Here is a 16,738-nt window from a genome sequence, read left to right as displayed (position 1 = left end):
CAGATTGCACAAATCTTTCTCCAAAGACAGAGATAAACACACACACACAAATGTGTGCGTAAATACAGATGTATGCATGTGAACACAGACGTATGTAGATGCATGTGTGTGAACACAGACATATTTGCAGACACATACAACTATTTCTGTAGGCCTAGTTCCCCCTTCAGATGCTTTGCCTGAGAATTACCTGGTTTCTTGCTGGTTTAGGAGTTTTGGTAACAGAGAGACCAGGACCTGGAATACACCCCACTTGCTGTTCAAAATGTGAACATCTTATTAGGTATTTAAGCCCAGGAATCTCAGAGTGAAAACTCCCATTACTGCAAGCACACCCCTATCACACACAGTGAAATAGGGATAAGCACCACAATTCTACTGCTACATTCAGCCACATTTCTTAAAAATGCCTAGCAGCCATTAGGCTTCCCTACCAAGGAAAACATGTTGAAATCAATTGAGTTTTCAGAGTCTAGGAAAATGACAAAGAGAATTATTTCTTACTTTTAAAAATAAATTTTAGGTATATTTCACATGACTCTTGGCTCAATTCATACATCCCTTCCGACAAAAAAAGTGCATATGAAGTCTGACAGTGATTGCTTTTGCTTTACTTAAGCTGGAAATGAAGTAGAAGCAGACATAATGCTGACCTATAAATGTCAGTGATGGAAGAAGAGTAAAAAGGAAACAAAGCAGATAATTCACTCCATTAGAAAGACTTTGGAGCAGAAATGCATGTAATAAATTGATATGAGATAGCCTAAAACTATTTCCATAAACATATTTTATGACAAAAAAGCTACCTCAGTATCAGATAACATCTCAAAGTGAAACTGTTAAAACAAGCTGTATGCACCTGCAAAGCAAACAAAAACTGAATGCTCTCTGAACAAGTGTGAATATATGAAAATTATGAAAAAGGACTGGTACCCACTCAGGCTGCTGAGTCTGAGAGGGGAAAGATGGTATTCAGACAAGAAGAATCTAAAAATCTTACAGAATTTTTGTCATTTTTAGTAAAGGTTCAATAAAAACAGAATAAAAAGTAATAGTTCAAAAAGCCAACCCACAAGCAAGTTCTGTCTTGTTTTCCTGTTGGTTGGTTCTTGACAAATCATCTGGGGAGCAGTTACCATTTTAATGGCACTGTTTTACAAGAACTTCTTTTAAAACTTGTTTATATCCTGGGTTTAATGAGGAGGGAGGATGGGTTGTCACCACTAAGTACATCCCTATAATGACCACAAAGAGAATAAATAGCTGTTCAGGTAATCATCAATGAAGAGAAACACTGGTTCTTACCAACAGGGAGGGAACAATCCCTTCCAAGGCTGTAATCTAAATTTTTTGTAGAACTTAGTTTTCAGTACAACTACGAAAGACACGAGAACAGAATTCAAAAATTCAGCACTGGTCACTCTGAGGTTTTAACACGTACAAAGCAACAGAACATCCTGACACGATACATACCAGCATTGCCCTGTCCTTGTATCGCAGTGGTGATAGGTACTATGTGCGTTCCGTTCTGCGTTACAGTTTTTATTGGTAGCTGGTGTTGACCTAGAGGTGCCTGTTGCACTATAGTAACTGTCTGTAAGGGTGTGGTCTGAGATGTCTGAATGATACGACTAGCAGCTCCTATTGTAGCATGACTAATAGCAGGTATAGGCTCCACTTTAACTGAAAAACAGAAGGTAAAACACTGTTAAAAACAGAGTGTTAAAGAACCATTTGTTTTTACTCAATCAACCCTCAGTGAATAAGTATACCGTTTTATTACTAGCCCCAACATATTTGAGAAACTATGATGCAAAATCCTCACTTTTAGCCAAACATTTCAAGCATTCATCTGGAAGTAAGTTTCAAATAATATTCCTTCTGTATAAAGAGCTAGCAAAACAACTAACCCCACAGGTTCTCACCTTTTACTTCCTTGTGGTCTCCATTCTCTTGAGGTTCTACCTTGGGCTGGGTTACCATCGCAGCTTGCGTGACTACTGCCTGTCCAGCTACAGTGTAAGTGTTTGCTGGTGCTAATCCAGTCACATTTGTGACAGACACAGCTGGTATCTGGTGGACAACATGCACTGTCTGAACTACAGGCTGCTGGGATGTCGATGTCGTCACAGGAGTTGCAACAGTGTAGGTGACGGGTTTAATAGTTTGTGGTAGCTGCCGTTGTACAGTAATTAAAACTGGTTGGCTAGATAGAGGTGATCCTACCAAGAAAGAGATAAAAATTAGGTTGCCAATTTTAATTATTTCTTTTAAGCCAGTCATTCTTTTAAACTTAACACTAAAGCTTCAGAGTATTAACGACCTCCTTCACTAATGCCTGAACGATCCAGAAGAGAAAACTGGACAATGGAGATTATGACACATGGCTATTCCAAGTCACACATTCAAGGAAAGCTACTGTATTAGCTCAGGAAGACCCATAAACCATTTGGGCAAAAGCCTGCCCCACCTCCCCCCAAACGCAGCTATACTACCAAAGCTATGTTTAATACTCATTTAGTAAAACTCCTTTCCATAGATGGGAACATATATGTGCTTCAGGTGTTGTGTGGAGCACGTCTGCATTAGCAAAACCCTCAGCTTCCTTGGCTGGGGAAAGCCTGGTGCCTCTGCTTAGGACCATGTTTGCCTTTGCTACAGAACGGTCACCGGCACTTCTGTAGTACCAGAATATCACCAAGAAAATGGATGGCAAAAGTATATGAGCTAAGGTAATTAAACAAATACATCCTTATCCCATCATGACTTACGCTGTTTTGTTTGTTTTTTTTTTAAATAGGACAATTCCTATCACACAGATTTATTCTTTCTCTTTATCCTTTCAATTATTTTTATCCCCACCTTTGAAAGGATGACATGACCACAGATGCGTGCAAGACATTTGCTTATTTCTGTAACCCATGTAACCTGAAGTTTTCAGGTTTTTTTCCTAAACCAGAAAGAACATGTTTTGAAAGGAAGTGACAACTGTTACAAGACAGTACAGTCCTATACAGGACAGAAGCACAATCTCTGCTTAATAGCAAAGTGATCAAGGGTGCTGGAAGAGGTAACAGTCCATATGTATGCAAACAGAATCTACCTGGCATGCTTACGTGTTTATCAAAAAATTTTCTCTAAATGTTAAGAGGTTAAATATTTACCCCTTTTTTTTGGTGTACGTACGAAGTCTTGGTAATACTTGTATATTAGCCCTCTCCCACCTCCAACCCCCAAACACTTATATCAGGATTCCTCACCTGGGGCACTCTGTGCAAATCGCGCTTCTTGTATTACCGCTAGTTTTGGCTGGATAGCACTAGGCTCAGGTTCCATTGGGACTGGAGATCCTTCCCTGGACAGACTCTCGGGGGTCTGGACTCCACTGGAGTGTGCAGACAACACTCCAGAGTGATTAGGAGAAGCTGGGGCACTTCTGTATTTAAAAATGAAAGCAGCAGCTGATGTGTTTTAACTCCTGAACTATGAAAGACAGTGACCTTCCTCTAAAGAGACCGTAACACACACTGCCCACAGGAGGGCACCTCTGCATTCTGGCAAGTACAAGTTACAACCCAAAGCAGTTCTGATGATCTTTTACAAAGCTTCTGTTAAAACAGGGACAGAATTTAAAAGCAAATTTCAGGTATAGTTAATGGAGAAGAAGTGGCTGGATGCCTTCTTGGGGAGACTCTCTAAACAATCTGTGAAACATGAACGTTTCTTCTGGTGGAGAAGAATGATGAGCAAATCTCAGTCTACAGGGCAAGTAATAAAAGATATGCACCAGCAGAAAGGCCATAACTTTACAGACGGAGTAATTTAAACCCACGTATTTCCCCATCATGAATTCTGCTTGAACATTATCAAACTAAATACATAATTGTAATCTCTAAGTTCAATAAAATGGTAGCTGGTATTGGATAATTTTCTTTGCAAACAGTTTTAAAATGCAGTAGATGGCAGTTAGAAATTAAAATTGTAATTCTGGAAAAAAAAAAAGAAAAAAAAAAAGAAGGTACAGCAAGGCTTGCTTACATTAACAATCTGATAGTTATGCAAACTGAGTCAGTTCTTTAACACTAAAAACAAGCAATAAAAACAAGCCTAGTGTATGGGGCAGCCTCCTAGCAAATGATACAGAATTTAATACTGAGTCTGCATGAAATTAAATTACTAAACTTGTGACTGTATCCAAAACTTTCAAGTCTGTATCAGCCTGAAGATTAAACAACAGCCATAGTCTTTTTGTTCATCTGTTTTTCCTTACCTAGAAGAGAGTGGTCCCAGAGGGGTTCTAAAGCAAGGTACTCCCCTAGGCCGCCTTTTCCTAAAAGCCTGCTCTATTAATTTGCTTTCAGAGGCAGGGTCTATCCTCCAGAATGAGCCTTTGCCTGGTTCTTCCTGGGAACGTGGTACTTTGATGAAATAACGATTCAGAGAGAGATTGTGACGTATTGAATTCTATGGAACATAAAAAAATATGTAGAATTCATGTAACTTTTCCAAGTCAGAATGTGGCCTACTGCAGCAGTTCGTACTATAGGAGACTCGGGGTTCAGCTCTTTAATTCCTTAATTCAACAGAACTCAGAGCACTACAAAGGCAGTGCCATAAACCTGAAAGGACTCTTGCATTTTTCAAATCTTTCCCAACAATTAAAAAAACAGTAAGCTAATGCGGCAATAACAGGAATCCCATTTAATTCTCTAACGAGAAACACGGTGATTGCAACAAACTGTTAGAACACTACAAATACCTGAGCATAGTGCAGTGTAAAAAAAAAAAAAAAAAGAAAGAAAGAAAGAAAGAAAGAAAGAAAGAAAGAAAGAAAGAAAGAAAGAAAGAAAAATTATCAGCCTTCATACACCACCCTTCCCCAGGTGTCAAAGAAAATGTCAGTTCATTCTAGGAGGGCCAGTAAAATACAGCATATACTGATTCTGATCTTATATGATAATCCTGTCACTGTTCCACAATACAGAAAGAAAAGGTTAAATTACACAAGTTCCAAATGCAGCTAGATTGTTGGGAGTTCACCCACAGTCCAGTCTGTCTCAACAAAGGAGCCAAGGATTTAGTGTGTCTAGAAAAACAACAAATGGCAGTAGGTCCTAAAACAGCTCTTCAGTGAGGTCTTCGTTACTGCACTCTAGTTTGCACATTACTTCATCCTCACATTGCTGTAACACACACAACTCTTCGATCAGAGAGATGTAGAAAACTGCTAACACCCTGAAGTTGCTGTATCTATGCTTGGCTTTGCACACTTTATTTTTTTTAAAAAAAGATATAGAAACCCAAAATCTCTCTAAATATAATCACTGAACAAGATGAAAATAAAGATAAGCATACATACTGAAATACTTGTGGGAGAACAGGGGAAAAATTGAGAAAAAGCTTTACATTATCAAAAGCTCTTCCAAAAATTTGCAAAAAATCAAATGCAAAACCTGCTCAAGTGCCTGAGCTCATGACCCTGATGGCAAGTTTGGAAAACTTAAAGCAATGCTAACCATGTATGGTTTCTCAAATGCAAACTGATGAAACCAGAAATGGTTTTCCCTGCCAAAAGTTGAAACAGAACTAGAAAGATGCCAAGAACATGTTTATAAATTTTATTTATTTCTCCATATGCTAGAATAAAAGAGTAGATCCAAAAGTACCTGCTAAAATAAGTTCACAAAGAGGAGTCTTCGTCCTCAACAAACTGAGACCTTTATATAATAAAGGATATAAATACCTCAATACTACTTATTAGGGTATAGGATTTGGATACTATACACATACATGTACTCTATGTTTTGAATAGTATGTGCATATATAGCCTCAAATATTATTTAAAACACCTATCATATAGGTCACCCTAACTGTAATCTAATACCTGATGGATAAAAGCTAGGAGAGCTATTCACACATGCGGTACACCTGTTAGTGTTATAGCAGTGCTTTATTTGACTAGTGACTGAACAGCACCTAATTTTCAGCTTTTCCAATTATTTTTATGAATAGGTGCTAATTAATTATTCCTGAACATACTATGTCTGCTGTGTCTATCACCTTAGTTTTGTGAAGTATTACACATCTAAATACATACGCTGTTCTGAGGCAGAATTCTTTAACCATGCATTACAATGTATGTACATTTGGTTCCATGATGCTTACATAAAGAAGCATTATACACACAGATATTCAAGGTATTTCAGAATAGGAAGCAAAAAGCTCACCAACATTTTATAAACAGAATCTTGTTGCTAAAACAGATCTGTTAGTATGACTGCAGTCAGGATTCTGCATTGCTTATGTGTGAAAGGGAAACAAAATTCTTAGAGACTTCCTAGCCACAACGGCAGCTAAGTCCTTTCCTAGCCAAACCACAGCAAAAACCTAGGAACAGTTACATTCCCCAGAAACCTTGGAATTCCTCTAAGAGTGATTCAACTTTCATATAGGCCCTATGACAAGTATGTGATTAATATTTAAAAATCTATTCCTCTACTGAAAAGGCATATATTCTTCAGCCTTCTACTTCTACAGCAAGTAGAGTATTAACATTTCCTCACTCTTCCCCTCCCCCAGTCTCTCCAAATTTTACTTCCCTGAAAATAACTTCAGAGCATGCCTCTGTTGCAGATCATGACTGTACTAAGCAGCAACACAGTGAAATTGATACTCCATGATCGACAGTGCAGTCTGAATGTTATACGGGCAGACTGGCCAGTCCTGCTAATTGTGCTCTTCTGTCCTTTACTGAAACTAAAAACAGCAGCAAAGGCATTGAACCTTTATGCGTATCCGGAAAGACTATGCCAGACTGATTCATACTCGGTTAGTCATCCTGGCAAACACTGAGGTTGGTCTCTTTAAAAATGAAAAGAAAGCAGAAATTAATTCTACACAATTGAAGGGTCTGGTCTAACTCAGTACAGAAACGATTAAGTTCACAAATAGACTACATTGCACAAATAAAAAAGGGCACATAATAGTGCAAGATAACGACAGGTAACACACACTCATTCCTTCACTGTATTGCATGGTCAAAATCACTGTTTGCAAATAAAAATGAACTTGTAATATCTTAATTTTATCTCAAGATAACAATATGGATGTTTACACAATTATAAGTTACAGAACACAACTACATTCCTAGATAGCATATATATATATTTAAATCCACAGTGCCAATTGTACTTTTCTTCCCCAAAAGTTTGTATGTATGCCTTCTAGAGATTTAGAGAATACCATTCCATGAATAAAGCAATGTTTCAAATACAGAATAATGTTAATTGCCTACTTGGTTGGAGAACTTACAATCAAGAAAAAGACAACACGCTCATTTGACAAATTCTATTTATGAAGGGCTGTTAGGCTCACCAATTGACTTCTTATGACCATTTATAGCCGCCAGTATTACTCACAACTAAAAAAAAATTCCAGAAATCAAATTTACCTGCCAGCCCTTGTCTGCTGTCCTGTAGTACGGATAATTTTTAGTTATGTGCGTATAAATTCCATTTAGTGTAAGCTGCTTATCAGGTGCCATTGTAATTGCTTGTACTATTAATTGTGCATAGGAGTAAGGTGGCTTAGAGTCGTCCTGTACAAGAAAAAGAAAAGTCTGCATCAATAAACTTTAAAGATATACACACCCCTTTCTAAATTAAAAGTTACAAAACACAATTAACTTGATTTAAGGCACTTTTGAACGACCAAAATCTTGTGGCAGAAAAGAAATTAAGACAATTTTGCTCTTCTGAGTAGCAGAACTTAAGATAATATTAAAAATCTGGAGAAACATACAACAGCAGAGAATTTTCAATAGCCTATAACAGATATATAACTGAAAATATATACAAACCCTCCCCCAAAGGGAAGGGAGGTCAAAATAAATCTCATATCTAATCACAAAAACCTACAAATTGTTTTTAAAGTCTGTAATGTTAAATTATTACTTAGCGCATATACTTTAGCAAACAAAATTTCAGAAGTCTTACATTCACTTAAGATGTAATTTATGAGTTTGATTTCAAACAATGTTTACCTTTGGGCTATCTCCACCCGATGCTTCCTTGTCATTTTCTGACTGTGAATTGTCAGCCATTAAATGTAGGTCAGATGGTATTGCACGACTCATTTTGTACCCTGAAGAGCCTGCACCACGGGGGCTAGATGGGCAGGAATTTGCAGCACTGTAGAGCATAAAAGGAAGATCCTACTATTTTGTTATACAGTATATCACCACATTATGTCTAATCAAAAAGCTCTCATTGCAGAAAAGCCCACTACCAGCACTTCTAGACTACAGTTAAGGGTCTGTCAGTATTTCCATGATAAACCCCATCTTCCAAGCCTCTCTAACTCACCCATGGGAATTAAAATCACTGCAGGAAGAAACCTGATAAATGAAGCTCAGGCTTTCCTCCTCAAAGGAAAAAGGATTAACTGCTTTATTAGGGTGTATTGTATTTGTGTAAGATTTGCCAACAGAAAAAGTCCACTTAAAATTTGTGGTTGCTTATGTAGTTAAAGACACTCATATGAAACAAGAAACACATCTTGCATGAAATTTCTGCCATATGCTTGTATTCAGTCTGCTCAAAAAAGATCATCTCTCCTGTGTAGTATTTTTGCACATTTGAGAAAATACAGCAAGCAGTGAGGGAAAAAAAGTTTTGATTCTCATTTAAATCTAAAACGACATTCTTTTGAGTGTTTACAGGTATGTGCACACACATACACACACATATATATGTATAAAAATCATGAACTTATCTCTAAATGGGATGCATCAGCACTGACTCATCTAATTTAACGCAGTATTAGGCTAACAGAGCAGATACACTGCTACAAAGCAAAAGACAGTGCCAAACAAATGAAAGAAGTGACTCTTGATACCTCACATTTTGCTATCCATCACAGAAAAACAAAGATAAAATTACACATAATTTCACTGTAACATCTTTCTAACAGTTGTCCCCCTGCCTTGCACAGTTCACAGGAGCCACAGCTGCACAAAGCCGGTTTTCTTCTACTATTTCCATTTAGCCAACAGGAAAGAGACAGTCAGTGGGTGATGTCTGTCCCCTTCCCAAAAAAAAGATGTTGGCAGTTCTCTACGAGGATGGATACTCCTCAGCAATTCATGCCGTAATTGATTTCAACACAGTCCTCAGAAATTCAAAAAAAGTTAACTAAAAAATTAGAATGACAAAGCCTGCTGTGCCCCCAGAACCAGCCTTACCTCCAAAGACAGTCTTTAACCTAACTTGAACCTGTGGTTCAAAACACTGAGTAACAAATAAAGCTAGAGAATGTTATTTAGATTCATACAATAAAGCTTTAACAAATTTACATCTGCCAAGTTTTGTTTGTCTGCCTGGCTTCTCAAGTTTTTTTGCTACCTCCTTTTTTATGTACAGAAACAAGGCAGGCACTGTAGATTGGGTAATACATATAAAACACAAATTCTTCAAGTTTCACATCACAAGAAATGCACCAACAATTTGCTACTAGTGATGTACTATACAAGGGAGATTGGATTTTTTAAGTGTTGTATGGAAGATTCCTTGATTAGAGCCAAAACATGTAACTAATTTATTTTTTTAAATATAGGTCACTGCTGTTCTATGTTTTCACATATCAACTGACAACATCCCTCTACTGTGCTCACTTTAGCATATATTGACAAAGCGACACATATGGTACAATCAAAGCAAGTTTACAAGTCTTCTACAAAACAGGATGATTTGAAGAGAAACTGTCAAGCTTTGCTCTCGAAATAGACTCAAAACTGTCGTTTTTTTTTTTTTTTTTTTGTAATAAACTATACTCAACAGGTGCATGAAAGCCCTGAAGAGAATTACAAAATTCATAGTGAGGCAAAGACTGTGGTGATATATGTGATATTATCTGAAATATTTATGAGCTGTTCTGCCATGTCTTGGGCAAGGTATGTTTTCCCTGAATTTTAGTAAGAAAGCAAACCTGTTATACAGTCAAGTCTAGATCTCTTTTCTTTCTACTTCCATTTATATAGATCTCGTTGAACACGACAATACTGAGATCAAGATCTTGGCAAGCATGAAAGAAGTCAATTATCCTTACATTCAAACTTCATTAAAAAGATCTACATTTTTAAAAAGCAAGCATTAACAGTCCTTCATTCAAGTGAAGATACAAGAAGTGAGAGGGGAAGAAAAAAAAACTTTCAAAAGCATGTATGTGACTTTGAAACACAACTTTCAATGCCTTTAAATGCAATTTTTCCTCCTGAACTTTCTATTATTTTAAAAATGGTATCTAAACTAATTTTACCAGTTTGTGAGGACAGCTCGCTTATGTTTAATTGAGTCTGGTCCCAAATAACAAGTTGGACAATGGCTAGAATGACCAAATTAAGCAGCACAGCAAGTAAAAAACACAGATTAACCTCCCCTGCAGATGACTTCCCTACGATAAACTCTGCATCTTACACTGTATTTTAAGCAAAACGTCTGTTTACTTCCAGCAATGACTAATCAATAACAAATCTCCTGGAGTAAGAGAGCAGTCTATTTTCCACACTAATGATAACCAAAACCCATTTTTTCTGATGATAAACTTCAGGGGGACAGTGACTATCAGAATGTTTAAAAATGGTGTAATTTAGACTTATCTAATTTAAGTGTTGCCTTAAGCATGCAAGAGTAAAAAGCAATCTAAATCACCTGGAATGCAAGAAAAAGATATGCTCCTTTGCTGTTCTAAGAATGCCAGGCTCCTTAGCAAACTGTTACACATTTAACATGTTAAATTTGAATATCAAAGGCTGTTCATGCAACTGTCTTATTAGTTAGCAGAAGGGTGGTTTTCTCCAAGGCAGGTAATGCTGAGCTTCAACTGAACTTTTACCACAAAAGCAAAATACTTAAAATGAATTAGAAAATTGTCTGAAGTCTGCAACCATTCATTGCCCTATATCCAATCTGCCGGGTTTAAATACCTGATAGTTCCTGTGGGAGAAGGGAGAGGGCTGATCAGGTGAGCCATGTTGTCTGGAATGTTTATTGTTAAGGGAGAGATCTGGGGTTGCACAGGCTTCACTGGGGACTCCGGGGCCTCCTGTTTTTCTCTCTTTTCATTGGACAGAGCTGTGAATGTTATCTTGATGTTTGTGCTGGGAAACCTGAAAGTACAGCTGAAAAGTAAAGAACAAATATGTAAGCCACTTGTTTACAGAATGTAAGATTTTCTATATAACTTGCATGTACGACCTAACCTTATTTAAAAAGGTATGGTATCTTATGTAATTACCTGTAACCATCTTCATTTACAGATCATATAGAAAGATCAATGTGACCAGAAAAAGATCCCCAAGTAAGCAACATTAACATTTGGAAAGAAATATAAGCAAATGCAATTCTTTGTAACAAGGGCGGTTTATGTGTTGTCTCTAAATTTCTTGAGGTTCATCCTGATCTTGCAACTATCCCTAAAAGAAGTACTATTTTGAAGACAAAAGGCTATTATTTTACGATGCCAAAGAATGGCTTCAGCAAATGAACAAGTAGGTCCACGATATCAAAATTAACCAGGAGCATAAATGTTGGCCAATTTGAGGTCTACTCAGTTTCCTAGACTGGTCTAACTAAAATATTTGCTTTATTTTCTCTTAAAATACTCATTAAACACATATCAATCCTAATTCTGATCATGTACCGAGTATGTTGCTGTTGTAGTATTACATTCAAATATCTTTTTTCAGAGTAGAATTTAAGAGACAATTTCAATAAATTGCCCATATTCATAAACTACCAAAGATTGCATGCCCAAATTTAAAGACTAATGATAAATTAACAACGTGCAATTGTTTAAAACTTTGGAAAATAAAATACAATGAATGCACCTTTGAGCGTTTTCCTTTCTGCATCTCTGTATATAGCATTTAAAAGTTAACCCAATTAAACAGAACAGGCTATTTGTAACTTCTCAGTAAATAAACAGATTGAGCAAACAAGAAACTTAATTTTCTCTCAACAAAAGCATCTATAAAAATACAGTTCAAGTAACTTTACTATCTCCTCTTTCTTAAGCTGCTAGACTACACTCAGCACTAAACCCACAATTATATTTACACACCACTTCCACATGATGAAAAGGTCTTTCCAACGACACAATACCCAGAAACAAACCTTAGAAAATGTTTTGGTTTTTTGTTTTTGTTTTTTGGTTGGTTGGTTTTTTTAAGTGATTCTAGGTAGATCTAGTTTTATAAAGAAAGCTAACAACAGCAGCATGCTGGAACAGGCCTAAGAAACAGAGCTATGAATACAAGATACAGACTGTAAACAGAAATGATCATTTCTCTGGAAAAATGTATTAAACATAAAAGTGATGTAAGAATTGGAAGGAAGACTCAGCTGTGGAGTAGCCTTAAAAACACTAACTCTCATGTGTTTTGGTTTTTACTTCTTAAAATTATTCTAAGGATATTTATAGAACAAAGACAGCATTTGATTTTCACTACGTTTCTTGCTACATGCACCACAGTGATTCTTTTTTCCTACAATACACACCCAAGGATCAGGAAAAAGAGAAAGAATCAACAATGACCTTCCTTTTCTCTCAGTCTTACTTCTCAGTATGGACCATGTCCGAATTTAACAGACGACCTATTTCTGAAACATGCTCAATGTACTAAATTAGGAACAGAATCTATGCCAAAAAACTGCACATGCATTTCAGCAAGAAAGTTAAATGGACCAATTTCTGGGTTGGTTTGGCTTTTTTTTTTTTTTAAATATCTTCAGTAACAACTCATTTCTTTGCTGTATGAGTAACAACTCATACTTTGCAAAAGTATTTTTTGCCTATATTGTTTTAGTGACAAATGAAAGAGGTCTCAGCTGTTTTGCTAATAAAAATGTTGTCTAAACATTTCAGTTAACCAGCAATAATGACAACACTACTCCTCAAGTGTCTGCAGAGGGGGTAGCCAAAGGCATCCTTTTTGCTAAGGATTAAACAAAAATCCCTGTGAGAAAGTGAACAACAATATGTTTGACACAGAGACAGGTTTAAATTTTAGTCACCTGCTTTATATATTTTATGAGGCTATTCCATACCTGGAAGTTTAACTTAATGCTTTTCAGACCAAACTTATTTCAACTTAAGAAAAATGCAGGAACAACTGGACAGAGCTTTAGATGCTCATTCACCAGTTAGATTTCTTATTGCCTAGTAAAAAAAAAAAACCCAGTACGTAATAATGAGAAACTACAGTTCTACAGTGCTGGGGTGGGATAAGGATGGGGAGCAGGTAGATCTTCACAACATAGACACAAGTACCAGAAATACGGAAACACATAAAATGTATATGTGACAATTCCTCCAATATTCCATGTAAGTATGTGTATTTCTTACACTACTGCACTACCTTAAAGCATCATCTACCCTGTAGGCATCTTTTGCAAAAAAGGTAAGGGCAGCTTACTCAGATAAGACTAAAGCACAGATTTCAAACTATTGCAGAGACACTGTGCTCTCAAATGTTGCTCAAGTTTGGGAAAAAAAAAACAAAAACCAAAAAACATCCCCAAAACCAGGAGCTTTGACTAATCAAAGGTACTGTATAGGTTATAGATGTGCCAAACAAACTTGGAACTTACAGTCAGGAACTATATTAAAACCTAAAGGTGTTACTGTTACAGTTTACAACATTTCACATGCTGAGCTTGAAAGGATGGCGTTATTAAGGAAGACACAATATACTTACAAATCACTATCTGGTTAGAACATGCAAACACCTGAATATTATGAAAAGACCACATCTGTCAATTTATTCATATTTGTAAACAGAGTTTTTTTAATAGAAGCACATTTTTTTAATAGCTGGAATTCAGGCAAAAAGCAGAATAAAGAGTGTTTATTAACTATTGGATTTTCTGAATAAGTTGCATTAACACAAACATATCACATTTACTTCCAAAATCAAAATAAGGAACATGTTCTAATTTGATCAGAATCAAGTTGGTTTTGGCATATTCTTTAGTTATACAATGAATGAAACAAAAACCACAGCACACCCAGAGGGAGAGACCCGATCAAACACTTAGTCTACAGCAAGCTGAATCTGATTTTACTCACTGTTTAAAGTGTTTACAATAGTTTCATGATGCACTACCACAGGACAGTTGTTATAGAAGGAACTCATCTATACAACCCACTTAAAAAAAAAAAAAAAGGGAAATAAAAAAAGAGTAGTTTTGCAAGCTGTCACTCTATGCCTCATCTACTCAACTAACTACTATTCTTCCTTTCTAGGGTGATGCCATTAGGAGTAGGAAATCAAATAGAGCCACCAAGATTGATCCAACAGATTCCTAAAAACAGAATGTTTACAAAACATCCATGTTTAAATAGTTACAGGATGAAAAGTGTGTTAGGAATCTAAGTGATGAAAACAAATACCACTAGTTAGCTGATGTGCCGGTGTTGTATTTCATGTATTTCAAACAACTATTCATAGTACCCACACTTCAATAATTTTGTACGTTTATTGATTATGACGAGTACTTGCACTGGGCTTTCTACAGAGCATCACACAGGAGGACAGATAGTGTGTGATCTAGGAAATTGCAGCACATGTCACAACCAAAACGCAACTCATGACCCCAATTATTCTTTTTTTTAAAGTTCATTCTGGGCTGACTACTGGAAAACAGACAAGAAGCATCAAATCATTTCAAACTATTACCTAGAAAACTCTTACTATCTCTACAGCTCCCAGCAAAATGGAGACGTGCTGATCTAGGCACTACCTCTGAAGAGTTTAGCAACTTTGTAGGGTGCCAGATCTTTTAGCAACTTTGTAGGGTGTCTTGTGGGAAAATGTGCAAAGTCTAGCTTTGTCACATCTGTATTTCTAGTATTTTCTGACTTCCCCTCAGCGGTTCTGCCTGTACTGCAGAGAAAAGCTAATTATACACTTGTAATTCTGCCTATATGAAAATACTATCTGGTTGAAAATGAGGAATCCCGTCCTGTCTCCATCTGGGAAGACAAAACGTAGAAGTAGGAATTCAATGTCATCCCTGTACATAAATCCTGCTATGACTCTCAGTGCCTCAGTATGGTTTGAATTATTCCATTTTAATTGTATTTTAAGAACCAGGACAGAAACTGGACAGAAGCTGCCATCCTCCTGTTCTTTTATCAGCACCTCCCGATTTTACATTCAAATAGATTACAGGGGCTCAGCACTAATAACCCCCTAAGTCATGGTAGTTACAATTGTATAGTTCAATTCTTTTACATTGACTATGACACTGAACACCAGTTAACTGAAGGATCCCCCTATATTTTAAACAGATCTGAAAGAATAACAAGGTGAGAGTTTTCAAACTCATGTTGATTTACTGAGAGCCAAGGAGAGCTTCAAATTTTTACATTAAAAAGGTAAGACACACAAAAAAGAACGCAGTCAGAATCTGGGAGATTGCTTTTGTCGGTTTTTGACTTCAAATACTTGACACGCAAGCATGGGCAACAGTGTAACTCACCTCAAAGAGAAAGCTGAACCACTAAACAGACCTTTTTCAACTTGGGTTTTCTCCGACTGTACAGCAGGCTAATATGATGCTATTCGTACTTCCTTCTCCTCCCCTATTTTGATCAGTGAACTAACAAAAAAAACATGGAAATCACCATACTTCCAGATATGTTCTCTCTTCCATGGAAGGGAGATTTGAAGCTAATATCTTCTCTAATTCCTCTTACCTAACTACTTGCAGTCTTTCCCCATCACTCCAGTAAAAATGATCCACATGGCCAATTAATTTATTTACACTTCTGGTAGAAGATATGCACACTTTGAAGCTTAAGTCACCAGTAAGATACTACAGTGCATATTTCCAGGCCCACTTTTGATTCAACTGTATTTTAAAAGTCAAGCAAAAATTGGTGTTTTACATGATTCAGATAGAAACACAGAGAAATTGAGTTTGGAAGGGACCTCTGAAGGTCTCTAGCTCAATCTCCTGCTCGAAGCAGGGCTAACTTCCAAGTTAGACCAGTTTGCTGAAGGCCTTGTCTAATCAAATGTTGAAGCCTTCCAAGGAGAGAGTTTGGCAATTCATTCCTATAATTAGCCACTTAACAGTGAAGGGGTTCTCTCGTTTGTCCATGTGTAATTCCTTAGTTGCAACTTGCTACAGCTGCTCATCCTCAAACTGTGAGCCTCTCAGCACAGCCTGGCTCCATCTTTTCTATAACCACCCTTTAGGCAGGGGAAGACTGCAATTAGATCCACCACTGGGCTTCACGGGGGGGGGACGGATATCGAGGTCCTTTACCCTCTCCTCATATGCCATATGTGCCAGTTCCCCAAGCATCTCAGCAGCCCTCCCCTCACCTCTCCAGTTTGTCATCAGTTTTGTTTGTATGGGGAGCCCAAAACCGGACACTGTTACCACCCAGTATGAGGCCAGCCTCCATCGTCACAAGGGTGCACTGCTGAAACACATACAACCTCCTCTCCCCCAGGACCCACAGTCCTCCTCTGCAGAGCTGCTCCCTGGTCAGTCATTCCCAGCCTTTACCACCCCAGACGCAGGATTTTACATGTGTCTTTGCTGAACTTCACAAGGTTCCTGTCAGTCTGTTCCTCCAACCTGTCAGCGTCCCTCTAGATGACAGCCCTGCCCTCCAGCACATTAACCATTCCCCACCCTCACTTCAGCATTATCTGCGACCTGCAACA

The 16,738-nt window shown here is 37.3% G+C and overlaps 1 protein-coding gene across 1 annotated transcript in view; it reads right to left on the bottom strand.

Annotated features, from left to right (window-relative positions):
- The window catches only part of FOXK2 (forkhead box K2), a 50,796-nt gene that overhangs the window by 5,431 nt on the left and 28,627 nt on the right, over positions 1-16,738 (bottom strand). The window contains exons 2-8 of the mRNA XM_072881412.1: positions 10,982-11,176; positions 8,042-8,189; positions 7,451-7,597; positions 4,271-4,464; positions 3,261-3,436; positions 1,926-2,222; positions 1,474-1,683 (exon numbers count right to left, since the gene is read on the bottom strand). Coding sequence (XP_072737513.1) covers positions 1,474-1,683; positions 1,926-2,222; positions 3,261-3,436; positions 4,271-4,464; positions 7,451-7,597; positions 8,042-8,189; positions 10,982-11,176 — 1,367 coding nt within the window. The remainder of the gene's footprint in view (positions 1-1,473; positions 1,684-1,925; positions 2,223-3,260; positions 3,437-4,270; positions 4,465-7,450; positions 7,598-8,041; positions 8,190-10,981; positions 11,177-16,738) is intronic.

This window comes from Ciconia boyciana, chromosome 16, assembly GCF_034638445.1.
Source record: "Ciconia boyciana chromosome 16, ASM3463844v1, whole genome shotgun sequence".
NCBI lineage: Eukaryota > Metazoa > Chordata > Aves > Ciconiiformes > Ciconiidae > Ciconia > Ciconia boyciana.
This window is presented reverse-complemented; position numbering and strand designations above follow the sequence as displayed.